Here is a 23,079-nt window from a genome sequence, read left to right on the forward strand (position 1 = left end):
TTTGGGATCCAAACGAACTTGTGCTACTAATTCTATTAACCCATTTTCTTTGAAAAGGCTAATACTATAGCTCCCCGTGTGAAGCTTGTTGAATGCTCTATAGACTATAATGATCCCAAATTGCACTGCTAATCCCTACAATGATATCCCAAAGTCTACAATATCATCAAACGTGTTATCACTTAGTTAAACCATTTAGATTGCACAAAACATCAATTGGCAATTTGTGTGGATTTTGGTATTGTTTCGCTCTTTCGTCCCCAGTCGTGTCAGAACCCTTTTCCAATAGTAGTTCTTTCAGGGACAAATTGTTCCATTGATGTTTTGTAGATTATACATGAAATTCAGAAAAATTAAAAATTACTACTTGAAATTAATCTAACATAAATGCTGTAAGTTTGTTACCCTCAATAAAAACCTCAAGTATATATTTCAAACTTGTCTAGATATGCACTACGTGGTACCTCATTATCCTACTCGCCATTTCAATTTCAAACTGGTAGCACGAATGTGGAGAATTTTCTTGTCGGTAGCTGATACATGCAGGCAAAGCTGGAAGTGATATAACCGTTTATGCATCGTGAGGCACCCTAGACTAAACTAGTAATATTTGTACGAAAGCCATGTCTAGGAGCATTAGGTTTAGCAGCCGCGAACACGGGCTCAGCAAGTTCAGCCCAACCAGTTGGAAAGGAAACCCACCATATTCATTTCATGCGCATCGCTACAGTTTGGATTGTTTATGGTAAATTTTACGTAGTCCTGATAGATCAAACTTAATCCTAGTGTACGCCCTGCATGACACGTTCCATGCCTTCTGTCAGGGACTAGACACTTATAGGCGACTAGAAAAGAGTCACTTATTGCATGCATAATTAAGTTGAAGCTTCGCCTCCTAATCGTATTCTCTTTGCATCTTTCCCTTCAGCATGGCCACAACTATTCATTACTTTACTCTCCTTGGCCTCCACTGAACACCTCTTGTAAGGCTTGAAACCTGTTCGACGAATCTTCAGCTTTCCCTGTCCAACTAGTTCATTCATCAACACATCCTTCTGTGTGTTATTGTGGCTCCTCGATGACTCATCCAACTGGGTTACTGCAAGATCATCATGAGAAGTGGAGTGTATTGTGCTGTTAAGCTCAAACTCCAGCTTCTTTTCTCCTTCAACGCCGTTGGGCTCTTCCTGGTTCCAGGGGTCATGCGGTGGTGAAAAGCTCTGCGGTAGAACATCTCTAGAGAAGAGTGCTTGAAAGGCCAGTCGTCCCTGGCAGAGTTAAAAGCATCATAAAATAGAGTTAATGACATGCCTACAAAGATTATAAGAGAAAAAAACTAATATGTTCATCCAACCACAACCTCTTCAGAGACAGACTTCCAAGAATCATTAGCATTTGCCATGCTCCTGCCACGACGGGTGGAAAGTTCATCACCTGGGTTACTTATTTCAACTTCTTTTGGTAGTTCCTTGTCTTCTCCCTGCTTTTCTAACATATCAGTTTCTAAATCGCTGCCTGAAGGCGTGTTGGACCCACATGATGAACGATCTACTAGTTTTCTGGTCTTCTTCTCCTTATCAGGATCCTGAGTGATCGATTCTTCTTTCTTTTCATGTTCAACAGCTTTATGTTCAACAGCAGGAGACCCAGTTCCTCCAGTGTCATATGACTCAGATGATGATGACTGAGGTGACTTAGGACCGGGACTCCTTGCCTTCGGAGCTGCTGAGAATTCTGGATTCAGCATTCGCTGATCTCGCTGAACAGGTTTTTGATCATCCCTAGTTCGTCCTTTGTGGTCTCTTGGTTCTTGTGTAGATTCTGTGGTTGGTATGGTGGCTGTGGCTGGTGAAGTAAAGGTGAAGGCAGGGTGAATGGGAGGGCAAAAAGGGAGAAGCCCATGAGAAGCCCACCATGCACAGGCGGCAGCTACTGTAGTGGCAGCTAATGCTGCTACACTTGGTGGTGAGCCTATCTGTCTCGCTGGAAACCCTCCAATAAGGATGTCAGCTGTGGGATCATCAGGGCAGGGCCACAATGATGCCGCCATACAGGCAGCTGCATGGACCGAAGGGTTCTGTAGAACAGTGGATATTATAATATTTGAAAATGTGGATGTGGTGTTTATATGAGTTTGAAAAGCATTTGAATTGTTCTGGAATGGAGAAAAGGGAGGATGGACAAATGGTATTGATTGGTGGATACAAGATCTTGCAGATTCACTGATCGAAGACCCAGTTGGATTTGCCAATGGGTTTGAAGTTTTGTGGTTCCCTCCTGATGGGCCAACTACAGGTACATGATTTGTTCCATTGGATGAAGGGGCAGGAATGCATGTTTCAACATTTCCATCTAGGACATGCACAGGAATGTACCTCGGGCAGCTACTAGCACCTTGTCTTTCATTAGTAGACCGCTTCAGTTTTTCTTCCCTCGTTACTTCATTTGCCCCTTCTCCTGGGACTGACTTTATCTGGGAATCATGGCAATGATTTTCATGGGGTTTATCATGTCGGGCAATGTCCAAATGCAAATAAACAGCACTTGATCTCTCAGTTGTTTTGTTCCCCTTAGGCTGACCAGTCAAAGAGGACTCATCTGTGGTTACCAGGTAGCTTCTCTCTCTTGCTGGAGGAATGAATTCTTTGCAAGTATTTTGGCTTGTAATTGCAGAGGTTTTGGTTGCGGAAGAGACAGAAGTACAGGAAGCCTCTTGGAAGGGGCCAACAACTTCCGAACAGTTTTGTTGTTCTGAAGCACTATTTGTTCTTTGTAATGTTCTGATGCCAGTGGGCTCCTGATTAAGACATGATAGATCAGTTTTTCTTCTTGGTCCTAAAGAGGAAGAAGAAATAAGTAATACAAGAAAATGAGTAGAGATTGTAGACATACCTCAGACCGAGGGTCATGTTCCAAGTCCAATCCCTTTCTATTGGTTAGTGATTTCTCTTCCTTGGGTCCAGCTGAAGACATAGGAGGCCCTACACCAATCTTTCGGGGATATGGGTTGCTTGGTTTTCTTTTAGGGCGTGGAGGAGGGATATCAATGTCATGAGCTTGTCCTAGTGGCATGCCTTTGATAACTGCTTCTTTTTCCAACTGAAACCCACGTAATATTGGTTAGCACTAGAAATTGTTTATAAACCACTAAAACAACTGAAAAAAAAAAGACAGTATTCAAGGTGCTGAACCATGCATGTATAAAAATTAAGGTTGAAAAATCATTCTTTCTAGAAGAACATGATTTTGCCCAAATTCTGGGTGAAAAATCTCCAGCATGTACACCTGTGTGAAGAAATACATGTCTTTTATACTGCTCAGGGTAAAGAAGAATTGTCAAGGACTAGATACTCAAAGATGCAAGTGCTAGTTAATTGATTCATCTGCATTAGCCAGTTCGTTAAAGTCTAGCATGAAATTTGAGATTTGATAGCTAGGTGGAAAGGCCTCATATTCATGCAGATCGGAATCCCTACAAAACAAGAAAAGAACTTGAAACCATTGACTTTTGTCATGTAAATTTCACAAAAGCAAAATGAAGTACTCTAAAAGGATCTGATGTTGATCACCATGTCAGGCAGTTCAAAATAAATGGACTGGAACATTTCTTCATAAATTTAGTCTGACTGAGCTTATCTCTGTTACCATCCTAGAGTCTAATGATGATTGACTGATGAGAAAAGAGAAGACTAGGACCTACAGCAAGTAGAAAAAGAAGGACAAGGTTACAGGAGATGGGAAAAAAAGGAACTTGAGAGAAGAAAAGAATAGAAAGAAAAAAGAGGTTATCAGGTATATTTGGCCTTGACCTTTATCTCTTTATATATATGTAAATAAGTATGAAAACCTAGAAAGAGAGAGAGAGAGAGAGAGCGGAATGAGAGAAAAAAGGAGGCAAAACTCTGAATGGGCTGCATTGGGGGTTGTGCACGACTCCGAATGCTATTTATTAGGTTTTAAATCATAAATTACAGAAATAACAAAAATGCCCCTCTCACATAGAAAACACTTATTTCCTTATATAGAAAATACTTATTTCCTAATAAATCCCATAGACTAAATCAAACATACTGAACAAAATAGTGCCATAATATAAATTATCCAATCATGTAAAATAACCAAAATACCCTTGAACTGAATTTCTCATATTCCCCCTCAAGAGCATATATATCCATGTGGCCCAGCTTGTCATAGAAGTTCAAGAATTCACACTTCCCAAATGCCTTGGTGATAACATCTCTAAGTTGATTGATAGTTTGAACATATGGAGTGATCACATCTTTCTTCATCACAGTATTTCTAACAAAATGGCAATCCACCTCTGTGTTTTGTTCTCTCATGAAAAACTGGATTGCTGGTAATAAGTATAGCAGTCTGGTTATCACAAAACATAGTCATGGATTCATTTTGATGGAAACCTAACTCCTTAGAAACCTATCTCACCCACATGAGCTCGCTAATAGTATGTGTCATAGCTCTATATTCCGCTTCTATGCTAGATCTAGCTACCACATTTTGTTCTTGTTCTTCCAACTGATTAAGTTGCCACCCAAAAAGACACAATAGCTTGTAGTTGATTTTCAGTTTAGCTTTGACCCAACATAGTCTGCATCAGAGAAACTTCAATTTTCAAGTGACCATTATTTTTAAAGAAAAGACCTTTCCCTGGTACGCCCTTGAGATATCTCAAGATCCTTTGAGCTACTTCGAGATTGATCTTCAATAGCTGTTCCATAAACTAGCTTAATACACTCATTGCAAAAGATATATCCGAGCGGGTAACTGTGGCATATATAAGCTTCCAACCAGTCTCTTATGCAATGTTTAATAATTCAATTTTACACTTTGTTATGTTGTGGAGCCTAATTAACGCCTTACACTGAGTTGGTCACGGATTGACCTTCGCGGTAAGGTTGTCGTGGGGGTTGGAGGCCCCCCTCCCCATGGTACGAGGGGGGAGCCCCCTTTCGATCCACGATATATTGACTGTTGTTTCATAAAGGGCAGTTTGGGAATTTCACTCTTGTAATGCGGTTGCCCTAGCTTTTTCTTTAAATTGGGGGGTGCTGCTATTAGGGTTTGATGATGTTAACCCGAGGAGCATCTTGAGTTGCAACCTGATAGGTTAGAGAGAAACACCTGTAAATGTGCAATTTATCTTGTAAACTATTTCATCTTCATAGTAGATTACTGCAACGGCGGAAGACAGGACATAGTCTCACCTTAAGGTGAACCTGTATAAATCTTGTTGTGTTTTTTCCGTGCTTGCTTTTCCCTTCTTCTGTATTTATTATTATTGCTCTCGTTAGTTTGGAATTAGGGCGTCTAATTCTTAACAACTGGTATCAGAGTTTTGGTTCGTGATTGAGAGCAATGGCTGGTGGAGAAGGATCGGCACTTGGAATCAACAAGTTCGATGGTATGGATTTTGCGTTCTAGAGGATGCAGATCAAAGATTATTTGTACAGTAAAAAGCTGCACACACCACTTCTGGATATAAAACCAGAAGGTAAGAAAGATGATGAGTGGAATCTCCTCGATAGACAAGTGTTGGGAGTAATCCAATTAACACTATCGAATAACGTTGCTCACAATGTGGCGCCGGAGAAAACCACAATGGGGATGATGAAGATTTTGTCCAACATGTATGAGAAGCCTTCCACAAATAATAAGGTACATCTCATGAAAAAACTCTTCAATTTAAAGATGACAAAAAATACATCCGTGGCATCGCATTTGAATGAGTTTAGCACAATTGTCAATCAATTGACCTCGGTTCAGATTAAATTTGATGACAAGGTTCATGCTTTAATTCTTTTGGCATCACTGCCAAATTGTTGGGAGCCTATGAGGGCTACGGTCAGCAACTTTGTAGGCAACGAGAAGTTGATTTTTAATGATGTTCGGGATACCATTCTTGCGGAAGAAGTTCGTAGAAAGGATTCCGGAGAATCCTCGACATCTAATTCTGCCCTAAGTGTTGATACTAGGGGCAGGAACTTTGAGAGGAATTCCAACAAGGGCAATGGTAAAGAGAAGTCAAGGAATGGAAGTAAGTCCAAATTTGGAAGGAATGTGGAGTGCTGGAATTGTGGCAAGTCTGGTCACATAAAGAAGAACTGCAGAACACCAAAGAAGGATGAAAAGAAAGGCAATGCTGCAAATGCGGTGACTGAAGAAGTACAAGATATTTTACTCTTGTCAGTTGATAGCCCTATTGATTCTTGGGTGTTAAATTCAAGGGCTTCTTTTCACACTATTGCACACCGTGAGATCATGGAGAATTATGTTGTTGGATATCACGAGAAAGTATATCTTGCTGATGAAGAACCTTTGGATATTGTTGGCATTGGTAATGTCAGTTTGAGGATGTCAAACGGGTCAGTGTGGAAAATTCACAAGGTGAGACATGTACCAAAACTGATGCATAATTTGATCTTAGTAGGGCAGCTTGATGATGAAGGTCATAATGTGACTTTTAATGGTGCTGCTTGGAAAGTCACTAAGAGAGTCATGGTTGTTGCTTGAAGAGTTAAAACTGAAACTCTGTACATAACTTCCAGTTGCGGAGACATGGTTGCAGTTCTTGATGCTGTTACTGATTTTGATTTGTGGCACTATAGGCTCGATCACATGAGTGAGAAGGGAATGAAAGTGCTTCAATCAAAGGGAAACTACCAGGGTTGAAAACTGTAAATAACAATTTGTGTGAAGGTTGTATCTTTGGCAAGCAGAAGGGTTAGCTTTTCTAAGGTTGGAAAGGAGCAAAAGACAGCAAAGTTGGAGTTGGTTCACACAAATGTGGGGGGGCCTTCAACTGTTACCTCCCTTGGTGATTCTAACTCCTATGTGACATTTATTGATGATGCAAGCAGAAAGATATGGGTTTATTTCCTGAAAAAGAAATTTGATGTCTTTGATACCTTCAAGAGATGGAAAACAATGGTTGAGAATGAGACTGATATGAAGGTGAAGCGTCTGCAGTTAGATAATGGGGGAGAATATATACATAATGATTTCAAGCGATACTGTGTTGACAATGGAATCAACATAAAGAAGACTATTCCGAGAAAACCTCAACAGAATAGTGTGGCTGAGAGGATGAACAAAACTTTGAACGAGCATGCTAGGAGCAAGAGATTACATGTGGGATTGCCAAAGATGTTCTGGTCTGAGGCTATTAGCACCGCTGCCTATTTGATCAACAGAGGTCCCTCAACACCATTGGATTGCAAAACACCAGAAGAGGTCTGGAGCGACAAAGAGGTAAACATTTCTTTCTTGAAAGTGTTTGGTTGTGTTTCTTATATTCATATTGATTATGTTGCTAGAAGTAAACTTTGCTAAATCTAAAATATGTTTCTTCATTGGCTATGGTGGTACTGAGTTTGGTTATCACTTCTAGGATGACCAAAGTTGAAAGGTTATCAAGAGCAAGGACGTGATCTTCAGTGAAGGTGTCTTGTATAAAGACAGGTTGAGAGCAGATTCTGAGAGCACAAGCAATGAAGCGAAGAAGCCTGAAGTTATTCAGTTGAGAGATCTTCTAGTTATTGAGATGGAGAACATTTTTTTTTTTAAAAGTGTAAATGTATTACTGAGAGAAAATATACAAACCTTACTATACAGAACCTTCCTCCACAACAAGATGTTGGAAAAAAACACTTAGTTTAGCCTGACTATCCGCTAAGTTATGGAGAACCTTTGGGACATGGAGTCCATATCAGGGTGTTTGGAGCATTTCTGATATGAACCGAAGATAATCTCGTGATGAGTTCAGCGGCTTCTAGGGTTTCTGCTTCTGTCAACACTCTGCGGAGGTTTAAATTCCACTCACAAGAATTCTGCCCGACCACTGAAATATTCGCCTCCTTGTTTATGGCAAGAGAAAAAATTTGACCATAGCTAGAATTTATACTAGCCGGGCCTACCCACCAATCTGTCCAAAATCTTGTCCTACTGCCAGATCCAATGTAATACTTGACAACATTTTTGAAAACAGGTAACAAACTTGCTATCTTTTTCCAGACATGAGATAATTTGTAATACCTTCCTCCTTCTATCCACCATCTAGAGAACTTGTCTGCTTTACCCGCCACTATATTCCGCCAAATCAGAGACGGGTACATAATAAATTTCCAGATCCACTTCATAAGCAAAGCAGAGTTTGTTGTTGCAGTGTCGCAAATCCCAAGACCACCCTCAACAAGAGGTTTACAAACATCAACCCATTTCACTAAGCAATATTTTCTTTCACCATTTTGCCCACCTCATAAAAATCTTCTTTTTAAGAACTCTATTCTATTTCTGACGGAGGCATGGCAACAATACAAGGATAGAAAATAAGACGGTATACTGTGTAAACAAGACTGTTAAATTGGGTCCAAGGCCTTATCCCAAAATGACTAGTCACTTAGGAAACCTTTTTCCCAGCTAATAAATACAAGATCTTTATACTCACTAATGTATGTGGGACTATCCTTTTAACACTCCCCCTCACGTGTAGGCACATGAATAATTTAGGTAGAGGCCCTCACGTGGTGGCACGTGGATAATTTTGGGTAGATGCCCACATATGAGAACCTTGTTCTGATACCATGTAAAGTTGAGTCCAAGGCTCATCCCAAAATGACTAGTCACTTAGGAAACCTTTTTCCCAGCTAATAAATACAAGATCTTTATACTCACTAATGTATGTAGGACTATCCTTTTAACAAAGACTTAATAAGAGTAAGCTTACCAGCATTGGACAAGAACTTTCCTCTCCAAGAGGCAAGTCTACCTTCAAGACGCTCAATGACTGGGTGCCAAGCAGATTTTGAAAGTAAGACAGGGGAAAGAGGAAGTCCCAAATACGTGCCCGGAGGGGAGGTAACTTTACAACCCAAATAATTAGCCATGGAATTTAGAACCGAAGGATCAATATTGAAACCCAAAATAGATGATTTAGCCCAACTTACCTTTTGTACAGAAGACAACTCAAAAAGGTTGAGCAAAGCTTTCAAGTGGGAGATTTGACTTAAGGTACCTTCTCTAAAAAAAATAGTATCATCAGCATACTGCATTAACGGAATATCTTGGCCAGGGTCATTTTGAGATAGGATTAAGCCAGCCAATTCTTTTGGCAACTCATGAAGACCAGGAAAATATACCCCAAAAGTAAATCAGAACATTCCTGTGAATGAACTCAAGAGATCTACCAGAACTAGCAGACCACCACAGAGGTACTCCCCTGCACTGAATTATATTTTATTGACTGATAAAGGTGAACCAGAGAGTTATGAGGAAGCCATGCTAGTTGATGAATCAACCAAGTGGGAGTTGGCCATGAGGGATGAGATGGACTCATTGTTATCCAAAAAGACATTGCAGTTCACCGAGTTACCAAAAGAGAAGAACTCCTTGAAGAACAAATGGGTGTACCGAATAAAAGACGAACATGATGGCAACAAGCAGTACAGGGCAAGACTAGTGGTAAAGGGCTTTCAACAAAAAGAAGGCATTGACTACACTAAGATTTTCTCTCCAGTAGTGAAATTGACTACTATTAGAACAATGCTTGGACTAGTGGCAAATGAAGACTTGCACTTAGAGCAGTTGGATGTAAAGATAACCTTTCTTCATGGTGACTTAGAGGAAGAAATTTACATGATGCAGCCATAGGGTTTCAAAGCACAAGGAAAGGAGAAAATGGTGTGCAAACTTCAAAATAGCTTGGATGGTCTTAAACAAGCTCCAAGACAAGTATAAGAAGTTTGACACCTTTATGAGTATTAATGGTTTCTTGAGGTGCCAGGCGGATCATTGTTGTTATGTGAAGAAGCTTGATGACTCTTACATTATTCTATTGCTATATGTTGATGACATGTTGATAGTAGGTGCTTGCAAACAGGAAATAAATAAGTTGAAAAGGGAGTTGTCCAAGAAGTTTGCAATGAAGGATTTGAGTGCTACAAAACAAATCCTTGGGATGAGGATTACTAGAGACATTGATGTCTTGAAACTGTCACAAGAATATGTGAAGAAGGTGCTGAGTAAATTCAACATAAATGATGCAAAACTAGTGAATACTCCATTGGCTAGTCATTTTAGGCTATCTAAGGAGCAATCACTTTCTACATAGCAGGAGCGAGCCAATATGGCTAATGTTCCTCATGCTTATGCTATTGGCAATCTCATGTATGCCATGGTGTACACTAGACCAGACATAGCTCATGCAGTGGGAGTTGTGAGCAGATATATGAATAATCTAGGTAAACAACATTGGGAAGCAGTGAAGTAGATTCTCAGGTATTTGAGAGGCATTGCAGACTCAGCCTTATGTTTCAGAGAGTTAGACTTGGGGATTACAAGGTTCTGTAGATGTTGACATGGCTGGAGACATTGATGGCAAGATGAGTAACACTAGATATGTATACACATTGGGTGGTACAACAGTTAGTTGGGTCTCTAAGTTGCAGAAGATAGTTGTTTTTTCCACCACTGAGGCAGAATATGTTGTCGTGACTAAAGCCAACAAAGAGATGGTATGGCTATAGTCTTTCTGAGAAGAATTAGGTTTCAAGCGTGGGAAGAATGTGTTGTATTGTGGCAGTCAGAGTGCTATTCATTTAGCAAAGAATCCTATTTATCATGCCAAAACAAAGCACATATAGGTGCGTTATCACTTCATCAGATCGGCTCTGGAGGATGGAGTCTTAACACTTGAGAAGATTCAAGGGAATCAAAATCTGGCTGATATGTTGACGATGATTGTTACGATCGAGAAATTGAGTTGTGTGCAACTTCAGTTGGACTTTTTCTCTGAGGATTGAGAAGTTGTTACCTCTACAGAGGAGATATTGATGATGGATTAGTCTCCAGGTGAGGGATTGTTAAGTTGTGGAGCCTAATTAATACCTTACGCTGAGTTAGTCGCGGATCTTTGCGGTAAGGTCGTCGTGGGGGTTGGCCCCCTTCCCGGGGGTGTGGGGGGCGGAACCCCTGTCCTATTCACGATATATTGATTGTTGTTTCATTAAGGGCAGTTTGAGAATTTCACTCTTGTAATGTGGTTGCCCTAGCTTTCTCTTTAAATTGGGGGACAACGCTATTAGGGTTTCATGATCTTAATCAAAGGAGTATTTCGAGTTGCAACCCGAGAGGTTAGAGAGAAACACCTGTAAGAGTGCGATTTCTCTTGTAAACTATTTCATCTTCATAGTGGATTACTACAGCGGTAGAAGATAGGATGTAGTCTCACCTTGAGGCGAACATGTATAAATCTTGTTGTACTTTTCTATGCTTGCTTTGCTTTTCCCTTCTTCTATGTTTATTATTTTTACTCTTGTTAGTTTGGAATTAGGGCGTCTAATTCCTAACACTTAGGTCATCATACAAATTGAGTCCAACTTTCATCGGAGTATCAACTGATTTAGCTCCCAATAATCCATACTCATGTAGCATATCGGTTATATACTTTCTTTTAGATAACATCAGTCCTTTGCTTCTTGTAACTTCGAAACCCAAAAAATATTTCAATGCCCCAAGTCTTTGGTTTGGAAGTGAGTAGCAAGTAGCCTTTTAACTTCTTCAATTCTAGAAGTATCACTACCAAAAGATATAATATCATCCACATATACAAGTAAAACTATGATCCTCAAAGGCCCTTTTCATGACAAACGACGAATGATCGTAGTGGCTCTTAGAGAAGCCCATAGGCATTACTACTTGGCTAAAATTTTCAAACCAAGCACAAGGGCTTTGTTTCAAGCCATAGATTTTTTCTTGAGTCTGCATACCTTGTGTTGTGAACTTCTTTTTCAAAATCACCATATAGAAAGACATTCTTTATGTCTAACTGGTATAAGGGCCAATCCTGAGTAACAACAATAGATATCAGAATGTGTACCGTAGATAACCGAGCAACTAGACAGAAAGTTCTAAATACATCTATACCATAAATTTGTATGTATCCTTTGGCCACTAGACGAGCTTTATAGCTCTCAACCGAGCCATCATCTTTGTATTTGACTGTATACAACCATCTATAGCTTTATACCTGAATGTAACTCACATAACTACCAAGTTCCTCACTCTAACAGAGCCACCATCTCATCACCCATGACTTGCTTCCACAGTGGAGAGGACATAACATCCTACACTAAAGAAGGAATAGTGCAAGCAGAAATAGATAATGCAAACTTACTGTAATTTTCAAACAAATGATCATATGATACAAAATGAGACAACGAATGACGAGTACCTTTTCGAACACGTTTCCCTAAAGCAATGGATAGGTGTAGATCACTTACCTCAAGATCTTGAGACAGAGACGAGTCATGGTCCTACATGAGAGAGGAAGTCGTGGGCTGAGAAAGATGCACTTGACGACGCTGATATACCAACAAGGGTTTCTCAACAATGACATTTTGAGTAGGTCCAAAACAATCATCAACCGACAGGGGAATAACAGACTCAGAAACTGGGGAAGAAGATGGTACATCAATGGAGGTAGTAGACTCACAAAATGGAGTATCCTCAAAGAATGTGACAACTGTGGATACAAATGTTTTCTTGTTGATGGGCAAAAACACTTGTATCCCTTTTGTGTACGAGAGTACCCAAGAAAGACATATTTAATTGCACGAGGAGATAACTTATTTTTGGATGATCCCAAAATATGAGTAAAACAAACTCATCCAAAGACACCAGGAGAAATTGAAAACAATAGAGCTGAAGGCCACATAAGAATTTTACCTTCAAGGACAGATGAAGGTATCCTATTGATCAAGTAGCATGCAGTAAGCATTGCATCACCCCAATAGTGCTTAGGAACTTTCATATGCAGCATCATAGTACGAGTTACTTCTAGTAGTTGATGATTTTTACACTCTGCAACTCCATTTCGTTGTGAAGTAAACACACATGAGGTTTGATGAATGATCCCTTGATTTTGATAAAAAATATCAAACTTATGATTCATAAATTTAAGACTATTGTTAGTACACAGAATATGAATAGAGGACGAAAACTGATTCTTTATTTCATTGTAAAAACGTTTGAATACATCAAAAGCTTACTTCTCCCAAAGGAGATAGACCCATGTACACCTACTAAAATCATCAATAAATAAAATAAAGTACCTAAAACCAAACAAACTAGTTACATGACCCCAAACATCGGAATGAATAAGCTCAAATAGTTAACTTGTCTTATGATCTGAGGTTGGAAATGAGCTCCGATGATGCTTGCCCAAGTGACATGACTCGCATTGAAAAATAAGACTAGAAGGAAATTCAGGAAAAAACTGAATAGGTGTTGCTGGTGAAGGATGACCTAATTGTAGATACCACTGGAATGGAGTAGCAGACATATAAAGTTCAAGTAGTATATTATCTGGCAAGTGGCTCTCCAAATAATACAAGCTATCTCTCTTACGCGCAGAACCAATCATCCTCTTTGTCATGAAGTCTTGAAATAGACAATGAGTAGGATAAAACGTCAAAGACAATTCATAGGCTTAGTTAACTAACACACTGGCAACAAATTTAAGGGCAATTTAGGAATTAGTAAAGCAGACTGAGGAGCAAAAGGATGCAAGGATAATAGTACCAACACCCTGAACTGAGGAAATACATCCATCAACTAAGTTTACTTGTTTCATATGTGATGACTCTTTCATGTTAGAAAACAAAGATGACATACCTGACATGTGAGCAGTAGCTCCGAAATCAATAACCCAGGTAGGAGAAGAGGACACATGAAGAGCAGACATACCTAAAGTAGCCAAGTAGCAGTAGGAGCATGAACCATGGATGTCAAAGATGAACCAACTAATAATTGAGCAAGCCGCTGCATAATTTGTTGTTGTTTTTTACTTTTTGAGAAAATGTGTAAATGTTTATTAAAAGAGTTTCACAATGCAATTTCATAATTTGCAGTTTCACAATGCATCACTTTGATTCCTCAATGTGGAATCAATACTGTTGACAATCCAAGTCATAACTTGGTTGTCTTCAGCTTCCCAATCATTAGTTGTTGGGATTGGAGGGTCGTCTAACATGTACTTTGTCCTCCTGCCCTTCAAGAACATTCTCACTGATCTGGCCCATTTGAGATAATTTGGTCCTATCAACTTCTCAGATGTCATAAACACAACATCTTTACCATCAGATCCACCCATATCTCTGGATGGAACATAAACTTCACCAAATCAGCCATAGAATAAGTATAGATTCACCAAAATATTCAATCTCAATATCCAAACACTAGCACAAATTTCAAAGATGTGGGCCCCACTTCCTAAAAATTAAGGTTAGGGTAGGAATGAGATGTGCACAAGAGGTAAGTGCTCAAATCAATACCAGACAACAATTAGATAAAAAAAATGTTTCAAGAATAAACCACAATTAGGGTTGATGTCAACATACAAGTTGATGATATAGGCACTAATCTAGGGAAAGTTGATGCACATCCCAAGATCACTCAAAAAGAACCCTTTTTAGAGCAATCAAGGCATAAATAATCCTTTAAAGGATGACAGAATCAATAACCCTAGGGTTATGGCAGAAAAAAAAAGTAAAAATTGAATTTTTACCAATTGTCACCATGGAGATTTAAAAAGCCCTGTTTTTGTCAAGTTGTCTAGATAAAAGGACAGATTTTCTAGCTAAGATGCACTCCCAGCAATGATTAATGCTCTGATACCATGTAAAAAGTGTGAAAAACCTAGAGAGAGAGAGAGAGGAAAAAGAGAAAAAAGAGCAAAGCTCTGAATGAGCTGCGTTAGGGATTGTGCACAACCCCCAATGATATTTATTAGGTTTTAAGTCATAAATTACTGAAATAACAAAAATGCCCCTCTTACATTGAAAACACTTAATCTGCCTATGAATATAAAAATTTGTACATAGACTAAATCAAACATGCTGAACAAGATAGTGTCCTATCCTATCATGTAAAATGACCAAAATACCCCTGAACTGAATTTTTCACACCACTTAACACCATTAAAGTTCTACTCATAACCTATAGGAGGTGCATTTCAAGAAAGCATAAGAGATGGAGAAGAACCATGAGAATGAATCAAATTTAACCAATTTCACCTAAATTGATCCTGGATATTGAATGTATAATTCAAAAGCAGAAGACCATGTAAGAATAGAATGAAAAGCTCTTTTAGTGACACCCCCAACTGGATGCTGAAACCTCATGAAAATCCTTGCCAAAAAAAAAAAAAGAGAGCAGCAAGAGACAATTGCACTTACAGCCTCCGGTCAAAAGACCTAAAAGGAATTGAGAGATAATGTTTGCAACCGAGGATGGGAAACAACCAACTACTAATTTTCTTAAGACATAACACCAAACCTGCCAGCTAAAAGAACTGTTAAAATATCTATAAAGAGTATTTTGGTCCTTTATCATAGTTACATGTCCCACATAGGACAGCTATTAGCTATCATTATGCTAGAGTGATATGGTTAATTTTTTATTCATTTTGAGATGTAACTAGGGAGATATAAGGGTTTATATGTAAAAGGTATATATGTCATTTTGTAGCTCTTTTCTTAAGTATTATGTGAGAGAATTTAGGGTCACTTCTAGACCCTGACGGGTGCTCTATTTCATGCTTATTCTTTGCTATTTTTTCTTCTCTTTTCTCCTCTATCTCTTCTTGATTTTTCATATTTTTACATGGCATTAGAGAGAACAATTTGATTGTTGTGAGTTTTTTAATGAGCTTCGTCCGCTCCTCAGGTCTGTGAAATCTCCAGGAGGGTTTTGTTCCAAAATTTCTGTTGATTGAAGTTAAAGGTTAGACCTTTTTCACTTTATTTGAACCATAACCCTAGGGTTGATAGCTTCTACTGTCAATTGAACAAATTTTTGAAGTCTTTGGCTAGCAGATTGCCTATATAACCATCTCCAGAACTAATATCAGCGCCAATTGATTTCCTCTTTAGTTTGTTTTTTCAACTAGTAGAGGTAGTAGAATGATAATTTCAGTTGTGATTTCAATGCCCCAATTTTTTATGTTGTGTGGACCCCACTTCTACCGTGCAGGCATAAACATTATTTTTTCATGGTGGTCTGGTGTGGGTTTTAATAGTACTGTGTTCCAGAGTGTTATTTGTGAAAATTCTGGTGTTGTTGATAGTAGATGATGGCTGATTTAGATGAAATGATTACACCAGTCAAATTGTCTGGTAATTTAATGGTAGGATACTATTGTGATTATCACAAAGAAATTGAAGGCACAAAATTATCTGGAATGGCTCAAATGTGTCCAAATTAATCTGAAGGATAAGCAAAAGACAAAATACTTGAGGGATGATCCTTCTGATCCATGACTGATAATTGATGACTGATAATTGGGAGGTAGAGGATAATTGAGTCATGACATGACTTATAAATAACATGAATCATTATTCAAGTAGGTGATGAATTGTGAGACCTCAAAGGCAATTTGGAAGTCACTAGAAGCTCCCTATGATCAAGAGAGCAACTTATCTTGAATCTAAGAGTTGTATACAACGCTCTTTGAATTAAAGAGGGGAGATCGATTAGTTATTGATGATTTCAGTGAGTAACAAACTAATGGTCCCTAGAGACATATTTTTACTAGAAATACTTTTTCAAAATTTCTTGAAAAAAGGCATTAAAGTAATTTGTTTCAGCACAAATTGCCTAACCACAAAATTTTCCTTGTTAGAATTTTTTGCTAGAAAATTGTTTCCATGAAACATGGGGCACTACCTATGATTGTTAGGTAAGCTTTTTTTAAATGGGTAAAATAATGACTTGTTTGACTCGGGTAAATATACCACCGCACGTTCACTTGAGCATTTAATGAGCATTTGTTGTTCGCTTTAAAAGGTTTGGATCCATAGGTCATTTGCATCTTTAACAAACATGCATATCCATATTTCAAACATGTTAGAAATCTCTTTCTTATAAATTCCAAGCTATTAGGGTTTAACTAATGGAATTTTCAAAACTTGGACAACAAAACTTTTGTGTTCATTTGTGGTGTGTGAATACATTTTCCTTACGTACATTTGTTATTGTTTTTAATTTTTTTCCATACATAACCTCTAAAATTTTCTTTTTGTCGTGATCTATTTGCCTTATCTTTTTTTTTTTACAAGATAAATGCAGAAAGTGAATACTCAATATCCTTGAGTGTTTGGCTCTATGTGCAATGTTCATGTTCATAGTCAATCTCCGATAAATTATCTCCCTGATCAATCAAGTGTCATCCTTGGTGTTCTTTTTTTTTCTTTTTTGAGATAAAGATGCATTTATATTAACAAGAGAAATTACAAAAGAGGAGGGAGCAGATCCCTAACAACAAGCGATTGTAGGGCAGCTCCCTGCTTGGCAAGCACATCTATTGCCGAATTTGCGGATCTCGGAATGTGAGACCAAATACAAGATAAAATTGAGGTAATTTCAAGAATCTCCCCAAAGATGTCCCAATGATGCCACTGGAAAGAAGATGCACACTCACACCATCCAATGACCACCTTCAAGTCCCCCTCAATATGAGAGATGTCTTCCTTGGTGTTCTTGTACTAAAAAATGGTACAAGTGTTACTATCTAACAACCAAAAAAATGTCTGCATCTACATACGTTACTTTTTTGGGGATGGTCCTTATTTTTCATAGTTTGTTGAGTTTGTTACTTCTCCTTCACTTGAAGTAAATGGTAGTATACCTCAACCTGTGGAGGATGCTCCTAGTATTGTGCCAGTTGTTGATCCACCAACACCAAAGTCATTGCAGGTCTATGAATCAAGGATGCCTTCCAAGGCCATCACACAGCGACCCTCTCTTCCACCTGCACTAGTGCCGTCTTCATTTGCAGTTCTTGAGGTAAGTCATTTGCATTTGCCTGTTTCACTTCATAAAAGTATTTGAGTTTGTACTCAACGTGGTACTAAGCATCCCATTTCAAAGTTGGTTTGCTTTCATTCGGTGTCCAGTTCCTTAAAAAATGTTTCATTATCTACTTCTTCCTTCCGTCTTCCATATAGGATACAAAGATGAAAGCTTTACTTGATAGGGAAGCATGGATGTTATATGAGCCACCACTCGATGTTGCTATAGTTGGATGTCGTTTGGCCTACACAACGAAGTACAAGGATGACATATCTATAGAAAGATGTAAAGCCAAACTTGTCTCCAAAGGGTATGCACAAACCTATGGAATGGATGTCTTTGAGACTTTTCCCTAGTTGCACAGTTGTCCTCAGTTCAAATATTGATTTCTACAACTATCAACAATGGCTGCCATTGTTCTAGTTGGATATTAAGAATGTTTTCTTGTATGGTGATATAGCATAGGAAGTTTATATGGAGCAACCTCCTGAGTCTAACAGCTCAGGGGGAGATAGGGAAAGTATGTAGACTGCATAAAGCTATGTATGGATTCAAGCAGAGTCCTAGAGCTTCATTCAAAAAACTTACCCAAGTAGTTATGTTATTGGGTTTGCGAGAAGTCACTATAACCACTTGTTTGCTTTGAAGAGAACTTTTGGATTTATAGTGTTGACTATACACATTGATGAAAGGCATTGAAGAAGTCAAAAGACATCTAGCAAAACACTTTCAAACCTAATTCGTTCAAGTATTTCCTTAGGATTGAGGCAGTAGAGAGTAAAATAAACATTGTTCTGACACAAAAAAAATATGTTACTGATATGCTTCATGAATATGAGTTGTTAGGAGCTACGCTTGTTGAGACACCTATGGAGGTAAATCACAGTCTCCATGAAGTTGATGGTGTCGAGATGAAAGACAAAACTACGTAAATAAGGTTATAGGCAAACTTATTTATGCTATAGTGTCTCAACCTAATATATCTTTTGTAGTAAGTATAGTCAGCTAGTTTATGGAGAACCCTAGGAAAATACATTTGGAAGTTGTGCATAGGATATAAAAATATTTGAAGAGTGCACTAGGAAAGGGGTTGTTGTATACACCTTGTAACCACTTGCACATTGGACTATATTCTAAATTAGATAGAAAATTTGCCCCGGGGAATTGTCTTTTTGTTGGTGGAAACAAGTTAATCAGAAAAGTAAGTAACAAAATGTTATAGCAGAAGCAGAGCACCAAGTAATGGCCCACACAATTAGTGAACTTTTGTGGGTGAGGTCAGTGTTACAAGAGTTGGGTTTTCCTACTATAGAAGCTATGAAGATGTTTTGTGATAACCAGGTAGGAATACTAATTGCCAGTAACCTAGTGTTCCATGAAGGAACTAAACATGTAGAATTTGATTGTTGTGTTATCAGTGATGATGTGGCGAGTGGAGCTATAGTCATTGCCTATGTTAAGTACTTGATCAACTAGGTGATGCCTTCACTTGGGAAGAAAAGAATTTGGAAATTTCTGTAACAAGTTGAGCCTCCTTAATAGATACGCTCCAACTTGAGGGGGAGTATTGCAATATCTGTAAAAAGGGTTTTGATCATTTACCATGGTTATATGTCCCTCATAGGATAATTGTTAGCTTATCTTTATGCTAGAGTTATATGGTTAAATTTTTGTTTCATTTTGAGGTGTAAAATTAGGGAGATATGATGGTTTATATGTAGAGGGGCATATATATCATTTTGCACCTCTTTCTCAAGTGAGTGTCTAAGAGGTTTTAAGGTTGTTTCCAGACCCTAATGCTGCTGCTCTATTCAACGCAGCCTTCTCAACTTCTTTTATTTTGTCTTTTTTTCTCTTTTCTCCTCTATTTCTTCTTAATTTTTCATATTTTTACATAACAGTGTAGGAAAATATGGTATATGCACTCTTCTACAACACCGTACAACTTACATAGAATATCAATTACCACTTGGCCTTGTTCAAATAATTCATTACAAGTTAATATTTTACGGTGAACAGTAGACTACATGAAATATTGAGCTTTAGGAGCCTAGAACTTCCACATTGTATAAGAAACCTTGGACCAGCTAGAGCTATATGAAGACTTGGTTAAGCCTTATAATATGAAGCAATAATAAACTGACCTGAAGGTTCTAAACTCCAATAGGACAATATGTGCCATGACCTTTACTAAAAGCTGCATCAAGGACCTGAAGAAGCTGACCCATTTCCTGAATTCCAACATCAAAAAGAACCCCAGCAAAGTTTAAGTACCAGCTTCTTGCACCTGAATTTCAACATCCAAACCAGCTGTTAATAAACAGAAATGTTTTTGTTCCTTGCAAGACTACTCTGAAAATTCAGAACTAAGGGGATTTCCCTCTGTCACAGCGTCCAACCAAAAACTTTCCACTTTCCATCTTGAACATGATATCTAACATGCCTTTAAAAAGCTTCCTTGAATCTATTGTTCCCTTTCCATTAATATGAGGAACGCTAAGCACAACAGTCTGAACAGTAACCACAATGAATCTGTGTCTTCATCTTTACAACAAATGAGCTTCCTCCATAGAGAATTTCTTTCAGAAACGAATCTCCATAACCATTTAGACAAACATGATGGATTAACCACTCTTAAATTCCTAATTCCAAGACCTCCAACATATTTGCATTGACATACCCTGTCGCACCTTACTAGAGATCTTGAAATTATCCTTGGCTCCTTACCCTAAGAATTTTCTCTCAGTTTTTTTTACACAAGCAACAACATTGAGAGGACAGAATATGACAGAAATAATGGGAATTTCATAAAGAATAGATTGTACCATCACAGTACGACCAGCCAATGAAAGAAATTTCTCTTTCCAGAAGAATAACCTCCACTCCATTCTTTCAAGTTCTCTTTCTAATAAATAGGGGCAACCCAATGAGTCGTGATTACTCCCTAAAATGGATGCATCCCAAGATATTTCTTTCAAGGTCACATTGATGCCAAAAAAATTCAGTTTTATTCCAATTGACCTTCTGCCCTGAAATTTCTGAGTATAGCTGTAGTAAAGTCTTAAACATTCAAGAGCTGGTTCATGGGTCCGTCACAAAAACACATTTCATCATCAGTAAACTGTAACAAAGGAGAAGAGCTTTCAGAGGCTGGAGAAAATTCCACCATCCAACCAGCAGACAATCACTTTATTAAATCTGACTATAGTATTCAAGAAAGAGGATTTATACCACTTGCATGACAGATTTCATGTTCCTAACTTTCCACTTAGTCTATCAATGGGCGGTAGATTAACCAGAAATTTGAACTGTTCTCTTGCTATCTGTCTCATGGTTCAGTGACTCGGTATCAAGAACTGGACCCAGTCTGATTTGGTCCATCAATTAGGTTTACGTCTTTCTCTTCTTTGTAAACTTTTATTTTCCTCTTGCGTCCTCTTTCTCTCTTCCTCAATTAAGCAATGATCATAAGATGCTAACATCAACAAAGGTTAATAATCACTTCACCATGACCCTTTTTCTTCCTTGGCTTTTCAACCAGAAGAACTATTTACAAATAACGTCTTTGTTAATGTGTCAGTAGGAAGTTTTGTTAGTATAAGGGTCACGCTATTGGATGAACCACTTACAAATTCAACCTCAAACATTCTGGCACTAACCCATGATTGCAACATTGAGCACTAGTTCTGTCTATCTCCGTCCCTAGAGTGTTTGCAACCCCAAAGTATCTAAGTACAACAAAAACTTATGGTTTAGATGCCAAAGAAGTAAACCGATGAACGAGGAAGAAGCAAGCAATGGTGTGGCTAGATTTATGGTCCACTTAGTGTGTGATCTTACGTGGGTGAAGTCTGTGTTGATAGAATTTGGAGATCAAGTGAAGGACGGATGTGATATCGAACCATACTTACTGCAAATAATTCGGTGCTCCATGAGTGCACCAATTACATTGAAGTGTACTGTCATTTCATATAGTGCAATAATGAGTGGGAAGATTGTTGCATCATATATAAGGTCAATGGAGTAGTTTGGAATGCCCTTGGGAAACATGAATTGGTGTCAACGTGTAACAAGCAGGAGTTATTTGGCATATTCATAATAGATTTGGGGGGAGTGTTAGAAAATGTGGTTCTAAGGGTATTGTGATCATTTCACATTTGTGTAATTTGGTCCCTCTTACTCTTAAGATGTATCATGGGTTGATTAGGCACGAAATTAGCCCTTGTTTGTTGTGATAATAGGCTGCTTTATGAGATGTAAGTGAATAGAGGCCTTTATGTCACTGTAATATAACTAAATTAGACAGGGTTAGGGGTCGATTGCTTTTTCCTAACAAGACTGCCTTTCTCAATGGCAGACTCATCTTTTTTTCTCTCTCTGTTGCTTCTACTTTCTCTTCTCTTTTTCTTCCTCTTTCTCTCTCTTTCTACCTCAGGATTCTTCTTCTTCACTTTTAGAAGTCTTGTGTGTTAGGAAGTTCTAAAGACTAAGATATTTGGAGTTTTTGGTAAGTAACTAGGTTCTCACTGGATTCTTAGTGTTTCAAAAGATTTCGATTCTTTGAATTCTCTCTTATACTATTGTCCCATTCATCTCAAATCATGCAGCTGACTCTTTGTTTCTAGTGAGATTTATTTCTTATGTTGTGTTATGAACTTTTGCTTCTGTTTGAACTTTAAATTACTTTGCGTGGTTTGAACTTGATGGATGATAAAGAATTGAAAGGTTTGAATTGGGTAACCCTTTACTTTGTGGGATGAATTCTCCCACTTTCATGAACTTGATAGATGAATCTTGGGTAATACTCTTTCGATCTCTATTTGCCCATACATCAACTCTTTTTACGGATGGATGCTCTACCCAATTCAACATTTAGAAAGATGATATTAGTTGGGCGAGCAGAAAGAAAGACACTCTTATTTTGTTTTACACCCCTAGAAATACCAATGGCATAGGTGACACTTTGGCTAGGGAAGGCATCCCACGAAGCACCTCACTATAGGAACATCTCTTCCCCTTTGACACTCCTTTCCTTTGTGTACTGTTCCCTTTTGTTTTATTTTGCAAGTTTGTCATTGTGCACTCTTTGCTCACTTGGGAGCTTCTTCAATGGATTCATTTTTTCTCATCGTCATTCTTAAAATTTAACTTGGTTCATCCAAAATGACTAACCACTTAGGAGGCCAATTCAATCATGTAAACTAAAAACTTTTCATA

General features: G+C 38.3%; 1 protein-coding gene across 7 annotated transcripts in view; it reads right to left on the reverse strand.

Moving 5' to 3' along the window:
- Positions 1-685: 685 nt before the first annotated feature.
- The window catches only part of LOC137934078 (protein LATE ELONGATED HYPOCOTYL-like), a 47,778-nt gene continuing 25,384 nt past the window's right edge, over positions 686-23,079 (reverse strand). For 6 of the 7 annotated variants that reach the window (XM_068778294.1, XM_068778293.1, XM_068778295.1 and 3 more), the window contains 3 exons: positions 2,893-3,099; positions 1,361-2,797; positions 686-1,268 (listed from right to left, as the gene is read on the reverse strand). In XM_068778294.1, the coding sequence (XP_068634395.1) occupies positions 876-1,268; positions 1,361-2,797; positions 2,893-3,099 (2,037 nt within the window). In that variant the 3' untranslated portion in view covers positions 686-875. Of the gene's footprint in view, positions 1,269-1,360; positions 2,798-2,892; positions 3,100-20,006; positions 20,150-23,079 lie in introns of all 7 variants that reach the window. The other variant, XM_068778299.1, reaches the window with a different exon arrangement.

Source organism: Aristolochia californica, unplaced genomic scaffold (genome assembly GCF_029961685.1).
Source record: "Aristolochia californica isolate CCGP_79_NKW_82.1479 unplaced genomic scaffold, dmAriCali1.0.hap1 SCAF_6, whole genome shotgun sequence".
NCBI classification, from domain to species: domain Eukaryota; kingdom Viridiplantae; phylum Streptophyta; class Magnoliopsida; order Piperales; family Aristolochiaceae; genus Aristolochia; species Aristolochia californica.